Consider the following 16,933-nt stretch of genomic DNA (forward strand, 5'->3'; position numbering starts at 1 on the left):
GGTTGATGGGTATAAATAGCTTGATGACAGCAGGAGTGATGTTAAAGGTTGCTCCTCTCAGACATCTATATCTAATGGCTTGCCTGTGGCTGCTCTGCTGCGATCGCTCCACCACTCAGGGAGCGAGAGAGCCCGGGGAGCCCGGGGAGAGCGAGCTGTAGCTGCAGGAAACGTGAATTATACAAGGTCTTAAGTCACAGGTCGGGGGAAAGGGATTCGGGCGTTCTGATTGGCCGAGGCGAGGATCTTCCTTGACTGACCTTGCAATATTTATTAAGTGGCTCTGTGAACAGGGAATGTTCCGGGCCGCTGCGTGCAACCCCCCCCCCCCCCCTTTAAAGAAAAGAGAAAGCACGCAATAAAGAGTTTGCTCTCCGCGTTCGTTGTCTTCTTCTCTGCTCGTCTGCCTCTCGCGGTGAAACCACCTCCATGAGGAACTCTCAGAGCTCTGTTGCTCAAACAGCGGTTGGAACTCGAGCCAGTGATGTGTTTTGCCTTTCTGGCCTTGGAAAGGTTCCCATGGCAGTTCATTACTGTTGAGCCTGTTTGTCGAGGTTTTTTTTTTTTTTTTTCTTCTTGTGGGATCATCAACAGATAACAGAGGAACGGCAAGATACAGCCCCCCCCCCCCTCCCTTTTTTTTTCACACCGTTGACTCAGGGCCGACCTTCAATAACAATTAAGCAGATAGCAGAAACTTTTGATTTCTGTTGCACGCACATATAAAGCCGGCAGTAAAAATACACAAATTGCAAAGAAAGGCGATTCATATTTAAATGGGGCATCATTAAATGAGTTTCATTAAAATTATCAATAGGCCCTCCAGTTGTGGACACATGCGGAGAACAAGTGCTGATTTCATTCTGCTTAGTTCGGATGCAAATGGAGACACACACACACGTGCGCACATGCACGTACATGCAGCATCCTTTACATAACCAGGTAGGGCACTTGCAAACAAATTAGCATTCACAAGGAGCACATTGTGTATTTTATGGCCCTTGTTGTTGCTGTGTTAAAGGGAAAGTGCTGTTAGAAAAACACCAGGCTGGCCCCTCCTCTCCGCAACCCACAGACCTTCCTCACCACCCACAGCACACAGTCCTGCTTGCTCATCATTGATCAGGCTTTGTGTGTTTTTTTGTTTGAGTATGAGCTTATGCTCCTCTTCCTCCACCTCTCAGGTTTTTATCCCTCTCTCTCCTATGCATAAATACACTCTCCTCGGGGTGTTCTTTGAAGAACTTAGCCGGGCATTAGCTGACGGAGGAGCTGCAGTTGTTGAGGGAACTCCTGAAGAGAGGACGTGTTTGATCCTGAGATATATGTCCTTGATTCGGTGTCTGCGTCGCCAGCCACCGGGCACCCCCACCGCCGCTGCCAGGCATTTCCTGCTATGTATTGGTATTCTGTTGCCTCCCACTGTGATAAAAGCTATTGCACTGGGGAGAAGCATCCCTCTCCTCTCACTAAACCACCGACTACACAAAGCAATCCACAACTAGTCCCTCAACACAACAGCAACACTCACAGTGGCGCTTTGAATTGCGCCAATCAACAATGTATCTTTTAATACATCATAGTTTTTATTTGGATACGGCTTCATTATTTAGATGCTGATTCTTAAAACCTAAACAATGAGATTCACTTGTATTTAAAGCTGCAGTTTACTCTGAATTACTGTTTAAAATCACATAATAGACACCATTACTGTTGTTGATAGGTTTCATGCAGAGCAGTGAGCCAGTATGAAATGAGTGTCCCACAGCAAACTGTGATGAGTACACCAAAACAGCAGTTTCGCGGAAATACTATTGCATCGCATTCTCTTCAAACGATGTTGGCAAAACAGACCGGCCAACTGCAGAGAGCAACCTGCATCCCCAGCACAACCCTGGTTAAGAATCATAACAATATGAGCTGCAGTAATTCACTGGAGTAATGATCTCATTTCCACAATAACAATGCTGCGTAAGGAGAAAAGGAATATAAACTAACAGGATCTATTTCTGAAGCAATGAGAAATACAATATTCCCATCTCCACAGACCTGTGTCATTATAAAACCAAACTCACAGCAGAAAACACAACAGAGGGAATTCTGCAATCTGGGTACCACGCTTTATTCAGGAATTCACTAGGGAGTTCATAATCGAAAAAAATAAACATAAAACTTGAATTCGTTTTTTCATTTCATGTAATTGTCAAATTTGGTCAAAAATGGGAAACGGAAAAATCTGTCCACAGACCAATTTTATGAACAAGTCAATTTTGTGCTAGTTGGATTCAGAAATGAACAATGAAATAAAAAATTGTTGTTTTGATTTTCATATTGTTGGCTTCACAATAAAAAGAACAAATGATACACGGATGCTTAATTACAAAAACACAAAATGAAAACAAGATAAAAAACCTTATTAATTCATTTTTTCATGATAGTTCTCATTTCTAAGAAAAAAATTCTATAATATCTAAGATTGCTCTCCAGAAAAAACACAATCTGTTCACCCGATCACCCGGAGTGTTAAATTCTTAATTTGAACTTCCATTGAATTGTGGAGTTGCGACCTGAGACGTCATGAGATGTTTACTAAACATGAGCCTCAGTCAAAGTGGAGACGCTCTCGTCTGTGCAAGGCAAATATTTAGTCGCCCTGATTGGTTGAGAGCGTGGAGGGGCAGGGGAGCGGGGCGAGGCGTTGCACGGATCAGCTGGGCGAGATAACAGTTGGCGAGGAGATTAAAAAAAACACAATCACACACACGTGCGCACACAAACACACACTGTGAGCTCCCCCAGGTGAACAGGTGCAGTCATGGTCCGTCACAGATGCTCCGCACAATTTGTCAGCTGCCATTCCTCCTGTCCACCTTGGGGTGGGGGGGGGGGGGGGTGGGGTGTTCATTACAACACAACTTCAACACACAACCACATGATGTACTATGTAATCATCCTGCAATCTCGTAGGCTACTTTACTAGAGTGTAGAGCTGCCTAATGACTACCTACTTGTACCTGATGGTCAAAAGATTGAGCAGCGCCGCGATGGAGGCAGGATTGAAAAGTTATGTCTTTTTTTTTTACTTTTTTCGCATCTTTGTTTTTTTTACTGATGCTGTTGCTTCGCTAGGACTAGTGTGTGTGTTTATGTGTGTGTGTTTTAGTGTGTGTGTGTGTGTGTGCGGCACTCTCGCGGCTCATCCCCTCCCTCCCTGGGAACCACAGTGTGTGACAGAGGGACATTAATCACAGGGCTGGGTAATAAAGCGAGGAGGGATGGGCATGTAGGGCCAGGGGGGCAGGCGTCTGGAGGGAGAAAAGGGTGTTTAGGGAAATCACACCATGCTTTATGACACACACCGATACACAGGCCCAACTTTTACACTCACAGGTTTAGGTGCACATCCTTCATGCGCCATATTGAAAAGCTTCCACCCCGGAAAGTTTGAAAAATTAGATTGAGGAGAGAGCGAGAAGGCAAAAGAGCAACTCGGGGTTCCAGGAGTGACTTTTGCCTTCTCGTGGCTTCTGGGTGAGAATGTGCCCGGCTCATTAATTAAGTGTTAATTTACTGAAAGACCATCTCTGGAAGGAAAACAGAGGGGCATTTTTTGGGTGTGTAGTTTGAAAAGAGATTAGAGGATTTTAATGGTTCAGTAGAAGAAGCTTCACTGAAGCTGTGATGGCTGATAAGTCTCAAGAATGAAAATCAGACGGTGATAAACTAGGGCTCTTTGTTTATGGTCACACGCTTAACGGGAGCCAAATCCACAATTTAGAAGTTTAACAAGTTCTTCCCTTGAACATTTACTTTTGACCTCCTTGCATTATTGCGGTTTTTTAATATCAACCTCATTCCGTCTTGACATTTTGCAGTAGACACTGGGTAGTGAATCATATCAAGCAAAGTTGTGGCAGTGGATATTGTGTGTGTGGGTGTATGCGTCCCTACGGGTCTGCATTACCACCGTCGATCCTTCGTTGTGTATTTTTCTGTTGCATCGGCACTTGCTTGTCGCTCCTCAAGGAGTATTAGGAAAGGGTAGGTTGATAAATGAGCTACCGATAATAGTTTTCTCGTCTTGTAAATCCACCATAAGAGGCTCGGTGCTCGACATCCTCAAGATCGGGGGGGAGCACGATGAGCAGAAATCAGTTGAGGGTGACTATGTTTAATTTGAACCATTACTCGGAAAACTCTAAAAAGTTGTATGTCGTCATTTTATTGGGTCTTTCCGGCAAAGATGAATTTTTGCAATATGTCAATAGGAGAGTTTTGTTTTTGCCTCTATTTCAGTTTTTTGGTTGGAAGTGTTAATTGCTATTTAACTCGCACATTCGCTGTTGTACAAAAACATGTATATCTACTTTTCTGTTGTTGTCCTTGCCTCACTCTGTTTTCATGTAGTTGGCACTAATTCCATGCTGGTTTGTTTTTTTCAGTTTATTCCTCTGTGCTTTTAAATAGAATTCATCAGTTAAATTATTCATAATTTATTCGTAAAGAATGGCCTCTAAAAATGTCCCCGTCACATTTAGAGAGATAGATGTAGGGACTGTTTTTTTTTTACATTGTTGATAATGCACCTCATTGGCCCAGAAGGTAATTAACAAATCCTCTATTCATCTATCTTCTCACTCGGCTTTTAGAAGACACAGCAGTATATGATGTTGACAAATAACAGGATCACTCCCTTCTTGTTTATGCAATGTCGCTGTATTAGGGGTCTCTCCGAATTGGTAGATGTATCTTTTGACACTTTGTCCTTTTGCTGTTACGCAGTGGATTTGTTCGAGCTGCTTTCATATCTGTTTCATCTGCTCTTAGCAGTAAAGATAACTGGCAGCTACATACCTCATTCATCTAGTTCTTGCTATTCTGCCCTAAAGCAAGACAATTAACCCTGCCAGAGGTAGCTAGATAGCCCCGGCCGCTGTTTTTTAAAAACACCTTCACAAGAACAAAAGATTACTTGGAATTAATTAAACTTTGTGTTGATAAAAAATGTGTAATAAACATCTGATTCCAATCAGGAGTAGGAGTCAAGTTTCTACAACAGAGCTGCGACGATGGTAAAGTCAACAAACCTGACACTCAGGACTGAAGCAATTTCATTTTACTCCCATGTCAAAGGGCATTTTTACACCAGACCAAGGTCGAACAGTGGTTTATGGCTCTGTTAGCACTTGATACATTTTACTTTCCCGTGGTAATTTAGTCAGCTCACTGAAGAATGCTGTAGGACATTGTGTATGTCATGTGGTGATCAGCTTTGCGTCCACCTCCACTTGGCGTTGATTTGTTTGACATCGACGTGTAGTAGTCCTTCTGTTTGAATGGAGATATTGGATCAAGTGGTTCATTTGGTTCATTACCCTGTCTCTGTGATATCATTATGCCATTACTGCCAGCATCCCCACATTGAGGTGCAGAACTTGACTTGAGTTAAAATGCCTCAAATGAAAATCTGCATCGTTCAGATATATTATCAGAGACAATCTAAATTTCCTGCTGTTGGTCTGAAAGTGCGACCTTTCCAAACGAGGGTTTTCAAACTAAAAAAAACGAGTCATTGCTTATTTCGTACGAGACAGAAACCAAGTCCTTTAGTAAATTGGGGTCCGAGGCACCTTTCACACTTGTAACTTTGGTTTAGACATAACTGAAAATAGGTCTGAACCAAACTAAAGTGGTGTGAAAGAATGTGTGATGTTCTGTTTCATTATGAGAAATAATTTAAAAAAAAAAGCTCCCTCTCTGCTCCCTCTCTGCTTTCCCATTTGTTACCATTCAGAGCCATTATGGTTATAAACCTTCCTTTTCTAAGCTTGTATGTAAGATCAAATTCAAGAACATTTTTCTCTAGCCAATATGAAATCAGTTCCCAAGATTATAAACTTGATAGGCAGTGAACATTGAAAGATAAAAATGCTGTTTCCTCATTGTAAACACAGATGGTTATCTTAAGGTTTTGACAAATATGTTGGATTTTAGCCAAAAGCTGAAATATGAATGTCATAATAGATTGAGGACATTAACTTACAGGACACAATCTTAAAACATGAGAGTGACTCGACAGCACGTAGCTCGCATGGTCATTAGGTAACATGATTCTTTTTCTTAATGATTTACTTTATATTCACCAATAGTGAATAATGCAGATTATTAGTGTGTTTCATCACTGTACCATGATCAAGTCACTGACTGGGAGATGAATCAAAACAGGACGGATGATTGCCTTCTCTGCCTTCATTGATAGCCTATCTATCGGCGTAATTCATCTTGCACCATATATACCACAGAAGGAGAGAAACTGGAGAGGGAGTGACTGAGCACGCTCCTGTTAGCCAAATCATTGCAGGCATATTTGTCCTTGGTAGATCATCGCAGAGAGCTGGTGGAACCACGCTGGAGAGGGAGAGAGGGAAAGAGGGAGAGAGAGGGAGATGAATGTCACCCTTGCTCTCGTATGTCATATTGTTAGCAATAGATATGAGGAGAACGCCTCAAGGTTGAACGTGCAGCTTGAGACATGAATAATCTATCACAGGTTTCCTCCAACTAAATAGAGGGAAATATGTCTGCATGGATTATTTATGCTTTAATATGCACACAGTGAATGGACAATCGCCTCTGAGAGCACGAAGACATTATAGGGGCCAAGTTAATTGTGTGTGTCTGGAAACGCGTGCGAGCCCGGCTGTGTGAAAGCCAGCGGACGTCTGGCTGTAGAGCTGGGTTACATGTTGGGTTTACACTTTGTGGCTGGGTGATGGATTACAGTAATAGCGTGTTCTGGTCGGCGGACTGTATTCAGCTTTGTATTATTTATGTACATGCTCTCGACCAAATCATCGATCTCGGTGCACTGACGTGTTGTTAGTCGTGTCGTGTCAAATGCATCCGCTCACTCCCACACCATTTAGATGCAGTCCATTCCGCACTGGACTCACTGCTGCTTCCCAGCTCAACCTTATTTCCCTCCTCAGTTGACTGGCTCGACACGGGAAATGTCAGAGTCTCTTTGCCAGCGCTGTTTGGCTTCTTCAAACATTTGTGAAGTGTTAAGCTCATCGCTGCAGCTTAGGAGGACACTCTCTCAGGGAATCCGGGCTGCTGACCCGCAACACAGCAAAGACGGACCTAGCCAAGTGCACTCAAGCACAGCCACTCTGCCCGCTTAGTCGCATCAACGAAAAGATTGTATTAGTCCCAAGTTTGTGGTCTTTAAAGCAGCACTCTGGCCATCCCGTGAAGGTCCATGCATCACGTAATGTAATTGATGGGGTGGCGTTACGGCTCCGAGCAGTAATGTTGTCTTCTCCCATTTGGTTGGGAATGATGGTGGAAATGGTTCACGGCTCCGAGTAGCCTCACTCCGGATCCTTCTTTAAATGTTGCCCTTGATACAAGCAAAAAGCCCGAGAGATCATTTTCAATCCCTGTGTTAACATATTTCTCAAAGCTTAAACCTGCCGGCATTGGTTTCAGACTCCAAACCACAACAGGCTTGTTACAGGAGGATTAATCACACTAATTCAAAATGTGTTTTTCATAACGTGCTCTATATGAGGTTGAAGATTCACCACGAGGAATCAAGGTTCAAGCCATTAACATTCAGTGGGGAGGGAGAGAGACTATTTGCTGTTAATTATAAATGTGTTTATCTGAATGCTAAACTCAAATATTGCTCTGTGCTACTTGAGCTGCCGACACTTTCCTTGGGCTATGAAAAAAAAATCAACAATGCAGAAATTAAGGTCCTATGAGTAGGATTGCTTTGTTCCTCCTAACAAGGAAAGTTGCGTCAGTCCTGTTTCCTATTCGTGCTGCATTTTAACATACAAGCCCGTGTTGAAATAATAATAGGTCTGCTGTTTGTCTGCAGCGTTTTGGCTCCACAAACAAGCGGCGATGCATCACACGGCTCAAAACCAATATGCAAATTAGCCTTTGCTGCTCTATTTGTTTAGAAGTCTGTGCGAGAGCGACCTTTGGATTTAACCTGGGAGCGGCGTTACAGGCTGGCGTGTTGCTGCATTCTGGGCTTTGTCTAACCTGTGAACTTCATACTTCTTCAAAGGTGGCGTGAGCAATTTCGAACAGAGCCTGTTGATATTTAAACTCGACAGCAAAACAAACATACCCCTTATTTCAGAAGCTCCGCCCGCCGCAATTCGTGGAGAGGTGTCGCCAAGGCAAAAAAACACAATCCAAAGCTTTTGATACAGCGTGGAAGTGGATATGTTCTAAAAGCACGACGTTAGCTTTTCAAATGATGCACCCAGTCAAATAATCCCAATGTGCTCGTAAACAAGTGTTTTTTAGAACCTTTTATGCTGTGAAACCACTTGTACATTACAAACAAATACAACAGGACTTCTCCTGCAAAGACAATATGCTAAGGGGGAGGCATTGGTTGGGATTAGCTTTCACAAACATCAGCAAACGGGACAAAAACAAACTGATGCATCGATTGTAGGAAACGTAGCTCAACAGCTGTAATCCAACTTCTGAGCAGAACCGGAGCAAACCTATGCATCCGTCTTCATGAGGCTAAACTCTCTGAGGTCTCCCACAGCGAACTGACCGGCAGTCACGACTATTGAGAGTAATGTTGGTGGGCGGTCAAGTGGTCCACTGCGCGTCCATGAGGTTGTTACCAGCCCTGTCAGTCTCTGCAGTCCTTCCACGCAACCGCCTCAACGCCACTGCGGATGTATCAACTGCCATCCTAATCAGTCCCATTCAAAACTCCACATGGTCTGGCAGTGACAGAAGGGTAGACTGTTATTTTTCCTTCCCCTGGTAATCCTTAAATTAGAGTTATCTGTAAGCATGTGAGCCCCCCCCCCTCGTCTTGTGTTCGAGCACGAACGCCCATGTTTTGCCAGTTGATTGCATCGTTATTGGGCAGCTTGGTCCTAGCCACTTTTTCAGATTTTCCATTCACGGAGCCAGGGCTGTGTCAGAACACCGAGTTTATTCAGTACACAGAGAACATACAGTCATTGGTCCTCGAGGTGATAAATTCAGTTGGACAAAAGAAATTGGTGTTTGATTAGAATGACTGACTAAATTAACTTTTTCAAATGCACCACACTGAGATGTGTCATGTAGCCCATGCTAATCATCTGTTTTAGCCCATTTGACAGTTACAACAAATGTCAAATTTTAAATAATCGTTTTTGTTATTCAAAAGGACCAATTACAGTAGAATCCCCTGTCAAATAAGGGAAAGAGAAACACAAATAAGTTGTACCAATTTCATTTGTGTTTTCTTTACTGTGTGGCTGCTGGTTGGCTTCTCTTGGTTCCATCCCACCCAGCCAATGGAAAAAATCCATTTGTGGGACAACAGATGCTCCATTTTTTTTCAGGTTTTCACTTCATGCCCAAGAGGAGAAAAAAAAATATCCTCCTCTTTTTATTTATTTTTTTATTTTTATTTTTTCTACCCTAGTTCTGGATCCATTTGACACAGGCATGAACACTCCCATAATCAGCCAGAGTGTGCATCCTTCTGAATAGAGATGAAAGAGGGGAACACACACACACTCGCACTCATGCACACATGCATGCACACACAACAAGAAGGAGCCCGCAAATAAACAGGCACAAACACACAGGGAAGAAGCACAAACCATTTGGCACTGTCTGTCTGTCTAGGGAGGGCTTCAAAGCCCACTGACATGAATTTATGATAACGGCACTATGCCTTTGCCAAACCTCAACTGTTGTTGTTTTTCTCTCGCTCCCTCTCCATCCTTTCTGTATGCTCTGCCATCCCCTTGATCAGAGCTTTGGAAAATGCTAGCAGGTGTCCCCCAGTCCCTCGAAAAGGTGTGTGTGTGTAGTTGTGTGTGTGTTTTCGTCCACATGTGTTTGGAATGGGACATCCTTTGCAGGTTCTTTCTTTTTTTAAATTTTTTTTTTTTAACATCATTTGATTTTGGCGCTACTTCCCTAACTTTGGACTCTTTGAACAGTTCAGTTTCATAACAGTACTATGATTCTGTCTCCCTCCCGCTGTGTGGTTTTACTTCTATTCTATGCACTCTGCTGAAACTAATTCAATCTTTTCTCCATCTCCCCTCCCTTTCTTCTGTCTGCAGATGAGGATTGTGTGAATTGTACAGAGGAGTGCCGGGTACTGGGTCACTCTGACCGCTGCTGGATGCCCCAGTTCCCCACAGGAGGAAACCAGGCCGAGGGCATTGACTACCGCAACAATATGTTTGTGCCAGCGGGGATGGAGACTGTTCCCGAGACAGAAACCTATGAGACTGTCAACCCCAATGGCAAGAAGACATTCTGTACATTTGGAAAAGAGAGACGTGACCACACTATTCTGGTCGCCAATGTCAAGCCCTACTTGAAGGCGAAGCGGGCCCTCAGCCCACTGCTCCAAGAGGTACCCTCAGCCTCCAGCAGTCCTACAAAGGGCTGCTCCACCAATTCTCCTTGTTCCTCAATCAAAAGCCCAGCTGATGGAGCTGAAGGTAAACCTCCTCTTGCCTCGTGCTCCGGCCACTACGGGCCTCCTGATGGTCAGTACCTGTCCCCAACCAAACAAACCAGAGACCAGGGGGTCTACCCACCCTTGCCGCCCTCAGACCCAGTGGCCAAGGTGCTCGCCGAGGCACGCTCCAGGATCAGCCAAGAGGCTGCCGGGGAAAGGGAGTGTCCCATGGAGCAGATGGAGCCAGACGTCAATCGTGACGGAATGGATGCTGACCAGGTGGTGAGAGACATCGACAAGCTTTTGCAGGACTGCAGAGGAAGTGAGGCCACTGGCACGCTCAGGAAGTGACACAGAGGACTGCAGGAAAACACAAATGGGAGGTCCACAGAGGAATAGGATGCTATTCCGAAAACTCTCATACAAAACTGTCACCAAAACAAATCAAAAGGTTGAATGGCTCCTCTGAAAGGAGCTCTTTTCACACTATTTGTTGTTGAAAATTACCAACACTGGACAGAGGATTGGAACATTTATTATGACCGTCATTTTGCACCGGTTTTGGTGCTAAGATCCGAACCAACAAAAAAGAACTGGGTTACAAACATCTGAATTCTGCTGAATTTATAAACTCTTTTTTTGTTTTGGATTCTTAAGCAAACTGCAGAGGCTTATGCCTCTGGCACCTCGCAAGCTATTATCTAAGTGCCCACCAGCTCATCAGTGTGTTGTTCATGGTCTCTCGTGAAATCCTACATATCTGAGTGTGTACAGACGGATTTCTGTTATGTGTGACGGCCATAGAAACTGACTGAAAAAGAACTATGGTCAGACATGACAATCGACACGGAAACAGAGAAACAAATTCTAATCTACTTGGGACATTGAAAGACCAAAATACACAAGCAACCTTATCTTTTCTGACTTTAATATTGGTGTTAAATGTGTGATGGATCCTGTATCTTAACATGAAGAGATTGGTTAATCAGGGGTATGTTCACAAGGGTCGGTTCTGGACTTAGGGGTTGGACGGGCTTCACCGCTCTGCTGAAGGAGAATTATAAAACAGTGTGACCATGTTTCACCGGTCATTTGTAGCCACATGTGTAAGTTGTGTCTTTCTCACGCCTCTATTTAAACGTTCATGTTGCAGACCGGTGTACTTGCACACACCTATTTTATACATGTGCACTACACTGTTACTCATACACATGCACTGATGCCCTTATACACACGCAAACACACACACACACACACACACAAGTACATATTAATGCTTACACACAACTGGCCATCTGTGTAATTGTCTTATACATGTACATCATCAGCTTTCAGTCCCTTGTGTACAGTGAATTATCATGTGTGTGACTATGCCTTGAGGCAATCACGAGTTGTATAAAAAGGGACATTTTCCTTAACTGTGAAAAAAGGATATCTATAGGAATATAGATATGACTATATGTACGAATCCATGTATAGTGTCCAAATATTAACAGAATATTTATACATTTTATAAAAAAAAGAAATGAGGAATCTCAGCAAAACGTGTCCTGCGGTTTAAGGTGAAGCGCGGGGCACTGCCTCGATGAGCTGCAAAGGACACTGCCATTGTTTCGAAGACAAATATCCAAAAATATAAATAAGAAAATGTCCCTTCACATTATCACTATACATAATATCATTATATGTGTAAATGTATCCAATTTAGATGTGTTTACATCAAAAAATTGACATATTTTTATTGATTTTTCTGCAATTTCTGTGCATTTGAGCCAAATTGTTATGTGTACAAAAGCTATATTGTGTATTTTATTAAATTAATATATAGTTGTGTTGCAATATACATGGGCTTATATTGTATTTGGCAAAAGTTGCCTTAGTAGCTGTCGAACTCTGTGAGTTTGCTTTAGTTTGGGTTTTGTTGGTCTTTCTTCCCCCCCCTCCCCCCCCCCCTCTCTATTCTGCATCTTTGCAGGCTGGCTTCAGTGCTTTTGAGATGTCGCCTCTTTTTACCCTGAGATCCTGAGCTGGATCAAATACACTAACTGTTGAAAGCTTAATGAGCCAGCTGATCTAGAATACAATTCAAACCAACAACAAAAAGCAACAACCACACGAAAACAGTTTGACTATTTTTACTGAGCAGATTTTTACAGGGCAGCTATTTTTCTTTAACAACAACTAGTGTGCGCGTGTGTGTGTGTGTGTTCTGTGTTTCGATTTACTTTTTACTTTCTTTCCAAAAAAAGAAACCTGCCATATGGAAAGCGGAATGGTTTCCTTGGTGATCATAAAACTGCCTTACTGTCTCTGCGGAGAGCTTGTTGTATCTGTGGAGCTTGTGACTGCTTATAAAGCCCTGGTCCACCAGAATGTGCATTTTCTATAAAAGGACCAAAAGAGGTTCTTTTCCAGCAGTGTGTGTCGTTTATGTCTGTACCCCTTCTCTCTATACGTGTTCGACTTACTCCTACTTTGCAGAGAGAGACTTGACATCTGAAATTCTATCTGAAGTTCCTTTTTGATGTGTTAGCTGTGTAGATGGACGGTTTATTTAACCAGGTGTCTTCACATTCAGGCTTTCTTAAATACAAAAAAAAAGACGTTTATTTTTGAAAATTCTGGCACATTTCGGCCACTCTCTGCGATATTAACGGGAGGTGCTTTTTTCTAATATTCCCCTGAAGGTAAACTGCGCAGGACTGTAGGCTGTTAGATTAGACGTGTTTTGGGGGAGAAATGTGACCGCAGTCACCAAATCTATGTGAGATGCAGCCATGAGAGGGAACAGCTGCTTGGTGAACAGTGACCTGGTGTATTTACTGTATAAAGTGGATCTGAGTGGGAACCTCGACAGCTGATAGAACACATTATATCCCGGAGACATGTCACTTCTTGAGTGTTTTGGTATTTGCGTTCCCGCTGCTTCTCCTTCGGTGAGGAACATGCTCGGACATTTCTCCTGTCATTCTGCCATCCTGCTGTCGTCTTTGTTTCACGTCATTATTATTATTTTTGCTCCTCAGCTGTCTGCTTACTCTTCTCTGAGGAGCAAAGTAACTGTTGCTTTTTCTCTGAATAGAAAAACAAAAATTGGTTTCAGTTTACCCTGCCTCTTTACCTGAGAGATGGCGGAGGCTGTTTTTAGAAGACGGCTCGGAAAGGATTTGACGGCGGAGGAAAAGATATTTATGTTTATTTTTAAATTCGATTTTCTTTGTCTCCTTTTTCTTGCTCAAGTATCTGTACAACTCAAACATGGTTGACATTCACAACATACCAAATATACAAACAGTTCAAATGTTATATATTTAAAGTGCGAACTGCTTCTGTGATCTAAACAAAAACGGCTTGTGCACACAAATAAACACTTCGGCAACACACTGCCTTTTTTATTTAAACCATATAACCTCTTAAAGGTAAAGTAAGGGTTGGAAGAAAGGTCAAAGGTCTACCGCTTCCACACGACACCTCTTTATATCTCATTGTGCTCAGTCATGTGTGTGTCCATGATTCGCCTCCATCGTTTGACGAAACAACTCCTTGGTTATTTATCCATTTTCTATCACCTATCTTCTTCAGCTTTGACTCCAGCTCACGTTAGGGCTCTATCGCTGTGCTCGCTCTCTTTTTTTTCCCTGTGTTGACCCGAAACAAAGTGCGGGGGGGGGGGGTCTACCGGGGATCCCGTCATTTGCACAGATCCAAGCTGCCACGAACGGTCACTGTCACGGCCGAGGCGCGTTGTGAGCGCTGTCCCCTCTGATGGTGTTCTGCCGGCCCAGCACTCACACGGCGTGGGCAGGACACGAGCTGGGTCCACTGGATGGAAGGTGTTCTTTAAAGCCATGGCCGCCCCCTCCCCTCCCCTCCCACCCTCCCCCTCCCCACCTCTCAGGCTATTTGCAGTGTAACAGAGCAGAGGCTGCTGCTGCCGAGGTCAACGCATAGTAGGAGATTGAACACAACGCAAGGCCTCTCATTACTGTCTAATTAAACACTGTTGACATCACATACCGTCGGCAGTGCATTACGCAGATCTGGAGGGGGTTATTTCTGCCCACTCGGGACTGTTGGGTTTACCGAGTGATTAGGACGAGGCCTCGTTGAATGTGGCCGACCGCCTCGGGTCTCTGACTCACGCTGGTGCAGGTGCACACAGACTCAGACAGCCACTGCTTCACACACACACACACGGAGATGACATGCCATTTTGGTTAGTTAAAACAAGCACCCAATGTTTGTCAGTGTCGTCGTCCCCCCCCCCCCCCCCCCCCCCCCCGCCCCGCTCACCCCCAAGCCCACACTGATAGCTTAGGGCTCCACGCTGCAACGGGCAACTGGTGAAAAGACCAGGGACATTCATTTGTATGGATTACTTCAACTGCTATTGTCTAAAGGCTGTGTTCATTGTGATCTATCTGAAAAAAAAAAAAAAAAAAAAAAAGACGAAAAGATCAAATAAAAAAGCAATTACTAATACTGTTTGCTCTTGTCCTTGTGTGAGTTGGTTGAGGAATAGCCGGTCGTGGATTTGATTTAATTTCTCACATCCCAAGCGATAACCTCGCACACCTGATTGTTCTCTCAAGCATCTGCATGGCCAGGTTTACCTTCGTCAAACAGGATTGCATAACCTTTACAGTGCCGGCTCGGAGAAGATAGAAGTCGCCTCCCTCGGTGTTAAACGTATGCACATACGCAAGCGCCTCACACTCCAGCATTCACCGACTTCGCATTTCTGCTTCGGGCAAAGGATTCTTCATTCATCGCATTAGTTCACATTTCTGCTACACAAAAGATTTCTTCTTGTGCGTTTTTTATTATTATTTTTTTTTTTCCCGCTCAGAGGCGAATAAATTGGCGCCTGAAATGATGTGTACACATTTCCCTCAGATAGGAGGTTGCACTCCACCCTTCAGCTGGCTTGTTTAATTTGCAGTTTGTGGGTATTAAAGGCGTTTGATGATCAGAGTGTAACGCACACTGACGGCGGCAGATGTGACCTCCGTCGTGTTGTTTGGTTCCTCAAGATGAACAGTAAACACACTTTTAAGAGCTGGCTGCTGTTAAAAGAGTCAGTGCCTTGGAATGGGGTTTTAATGTCCTTCTACAGCGGCTTTTCGATACTAAATGGCCGACTATGGAGAAAATGACACACCATTACATTAACCTCAGGAAACTGGTCCATCACCACTGTTGGATAGTAAAAGTAAAAAGGGGATGTATGCTTTGTATCAGTCAGAACACTGTGTGAGGATTAAAGTTACTCACTGTAACAACTAATTCAGGACTAACTGCTCAAAATCTACTCAACAGAGGATATTTTCCAATATCCACCGAGGTTCAATATTAGGAAAGGTTCTTTATAATTTAAATAAATAAATACTAATTTTATCTTTATACACCTGGATTTATAAAATTGACCAAGATGGTAATATTAGTGTTTTAAGTGTACAAAAAGTTATTCGCCAAAAGGAACTCATTCAAACACATCAAGATAAATTATTCGTGGAATTATTCATTATTTGAAGGGGAATAGAACAAATTAATTTCCATTTTGACCACAGAGTGTTTTACCCCATGCTGGATATGCAGTGCACTGATATGCACCAAAGCTTTTTTTCTTCTGTTTCCAACTAATCGCCTCAAGGCAGATATTAATTAAAAAGATAGCAGAGGTGCTCTCTAAAAAACACAGTTTCTATAACGGCAGCGGCTACCTGCAGTGCACTCTCATTTGGCCCGGTGGTGTGAGGTTCCTTTCAACCACCAGCCTGTCTTCTGCTACCATGTCAAACACCTTCAATCACAGTCTTACAGAATGTGTGAAATATTAATGCTATGGAAGATTGTGGTGGTGGGTATAAACTGAGCTACATAACAAAAACAAAACAACCTGACAACACAATACACATTGCATTTGACCACAGGCATCGGTCGGCAACAGAAACAAATGTGATAATCATTGGAAATGCTCCAAACGGGTGATAGTTGGTTTAACACATGGAGCGAGTGCATTTTGCAAATTGAGTCAGAGATTTCCGAGTAACACTGGATGGAAAAATCATACTCCTGCATTTTAATGAAGGTCCTTGATCCACATAACTGTGCTAATGGGATTTAATCATGTACTGTTCTGCATTGAGCTGGCTAAATGGGCAAATGGAGAGGAGATCTTTTCAACATGAAGAAGAGAAGGTATTCATCATATTCCATTGTTAAAGGACAAGGGTCCTCCTTTCATTCGCGGCAGTGTTCAAGGAGGAACGGCAAATTGAAATATGTGTGTGTGTGCGACTGTGAAAGGGAGTGTGTGTGTGTGTGTGTGTGTGGTTGCCTAAAAGAGACGCGAGGGTGGCGATTTGAATGTGCGTCTCACATCAGGAGCATTGATGCGTCACGACTTTGATTTAATGCCACTGACAAAACAGGAAAACAGACACACAGAGGGTGTCTGTGGCCGCGGCA

The 16,933-nt window shown here is 43.4% G+C and overlaps 1 protein-coding gene across 2 annotated transcripts in view; it reads left to right on the forward strand.

Moving 5' to 3' along the window:
* The window catches only part of pcdh17 (protocadherin 17), a 55,575-nt gene extending 41,732 nt beyond the window's left edge, over positions 1 to 13,843 (forward strand). For both annotated transcript variants that reach the window (XM_053423142.1, XM_053423149.1), the window contains exon 5: positions 10,116 to 13,843. In XM_053423142.1, coding sequence (XP_053279117.1) covers positions 10,116 to 10,813 — 698 coding nt within the window. In that variant the 3' untranslated portion in view covers positions 10,814 to 13,843. The remainder of the gene's footprint in view (positions 1 to 10,115) is intronic.
* The last annotated feature ends 3,090 nt before the right edge of the window (positions 13,844 to 16,933 follow it).

This window comes from Pleuronectes platessa, chromosome 1 (genome assembly GCF_947347685.1).
Source record: "Pleuronectes platessa chromosome 1, fPlePla1.1, whole genome shotgun sequence".
Taxonomy (NCBI): Eukaryota; Metazoa; Chordata; class Actinopteri; order Pleuronectiformes; family Pleuronectidae; genus Pleuronectes; species Pleuronectes platessa.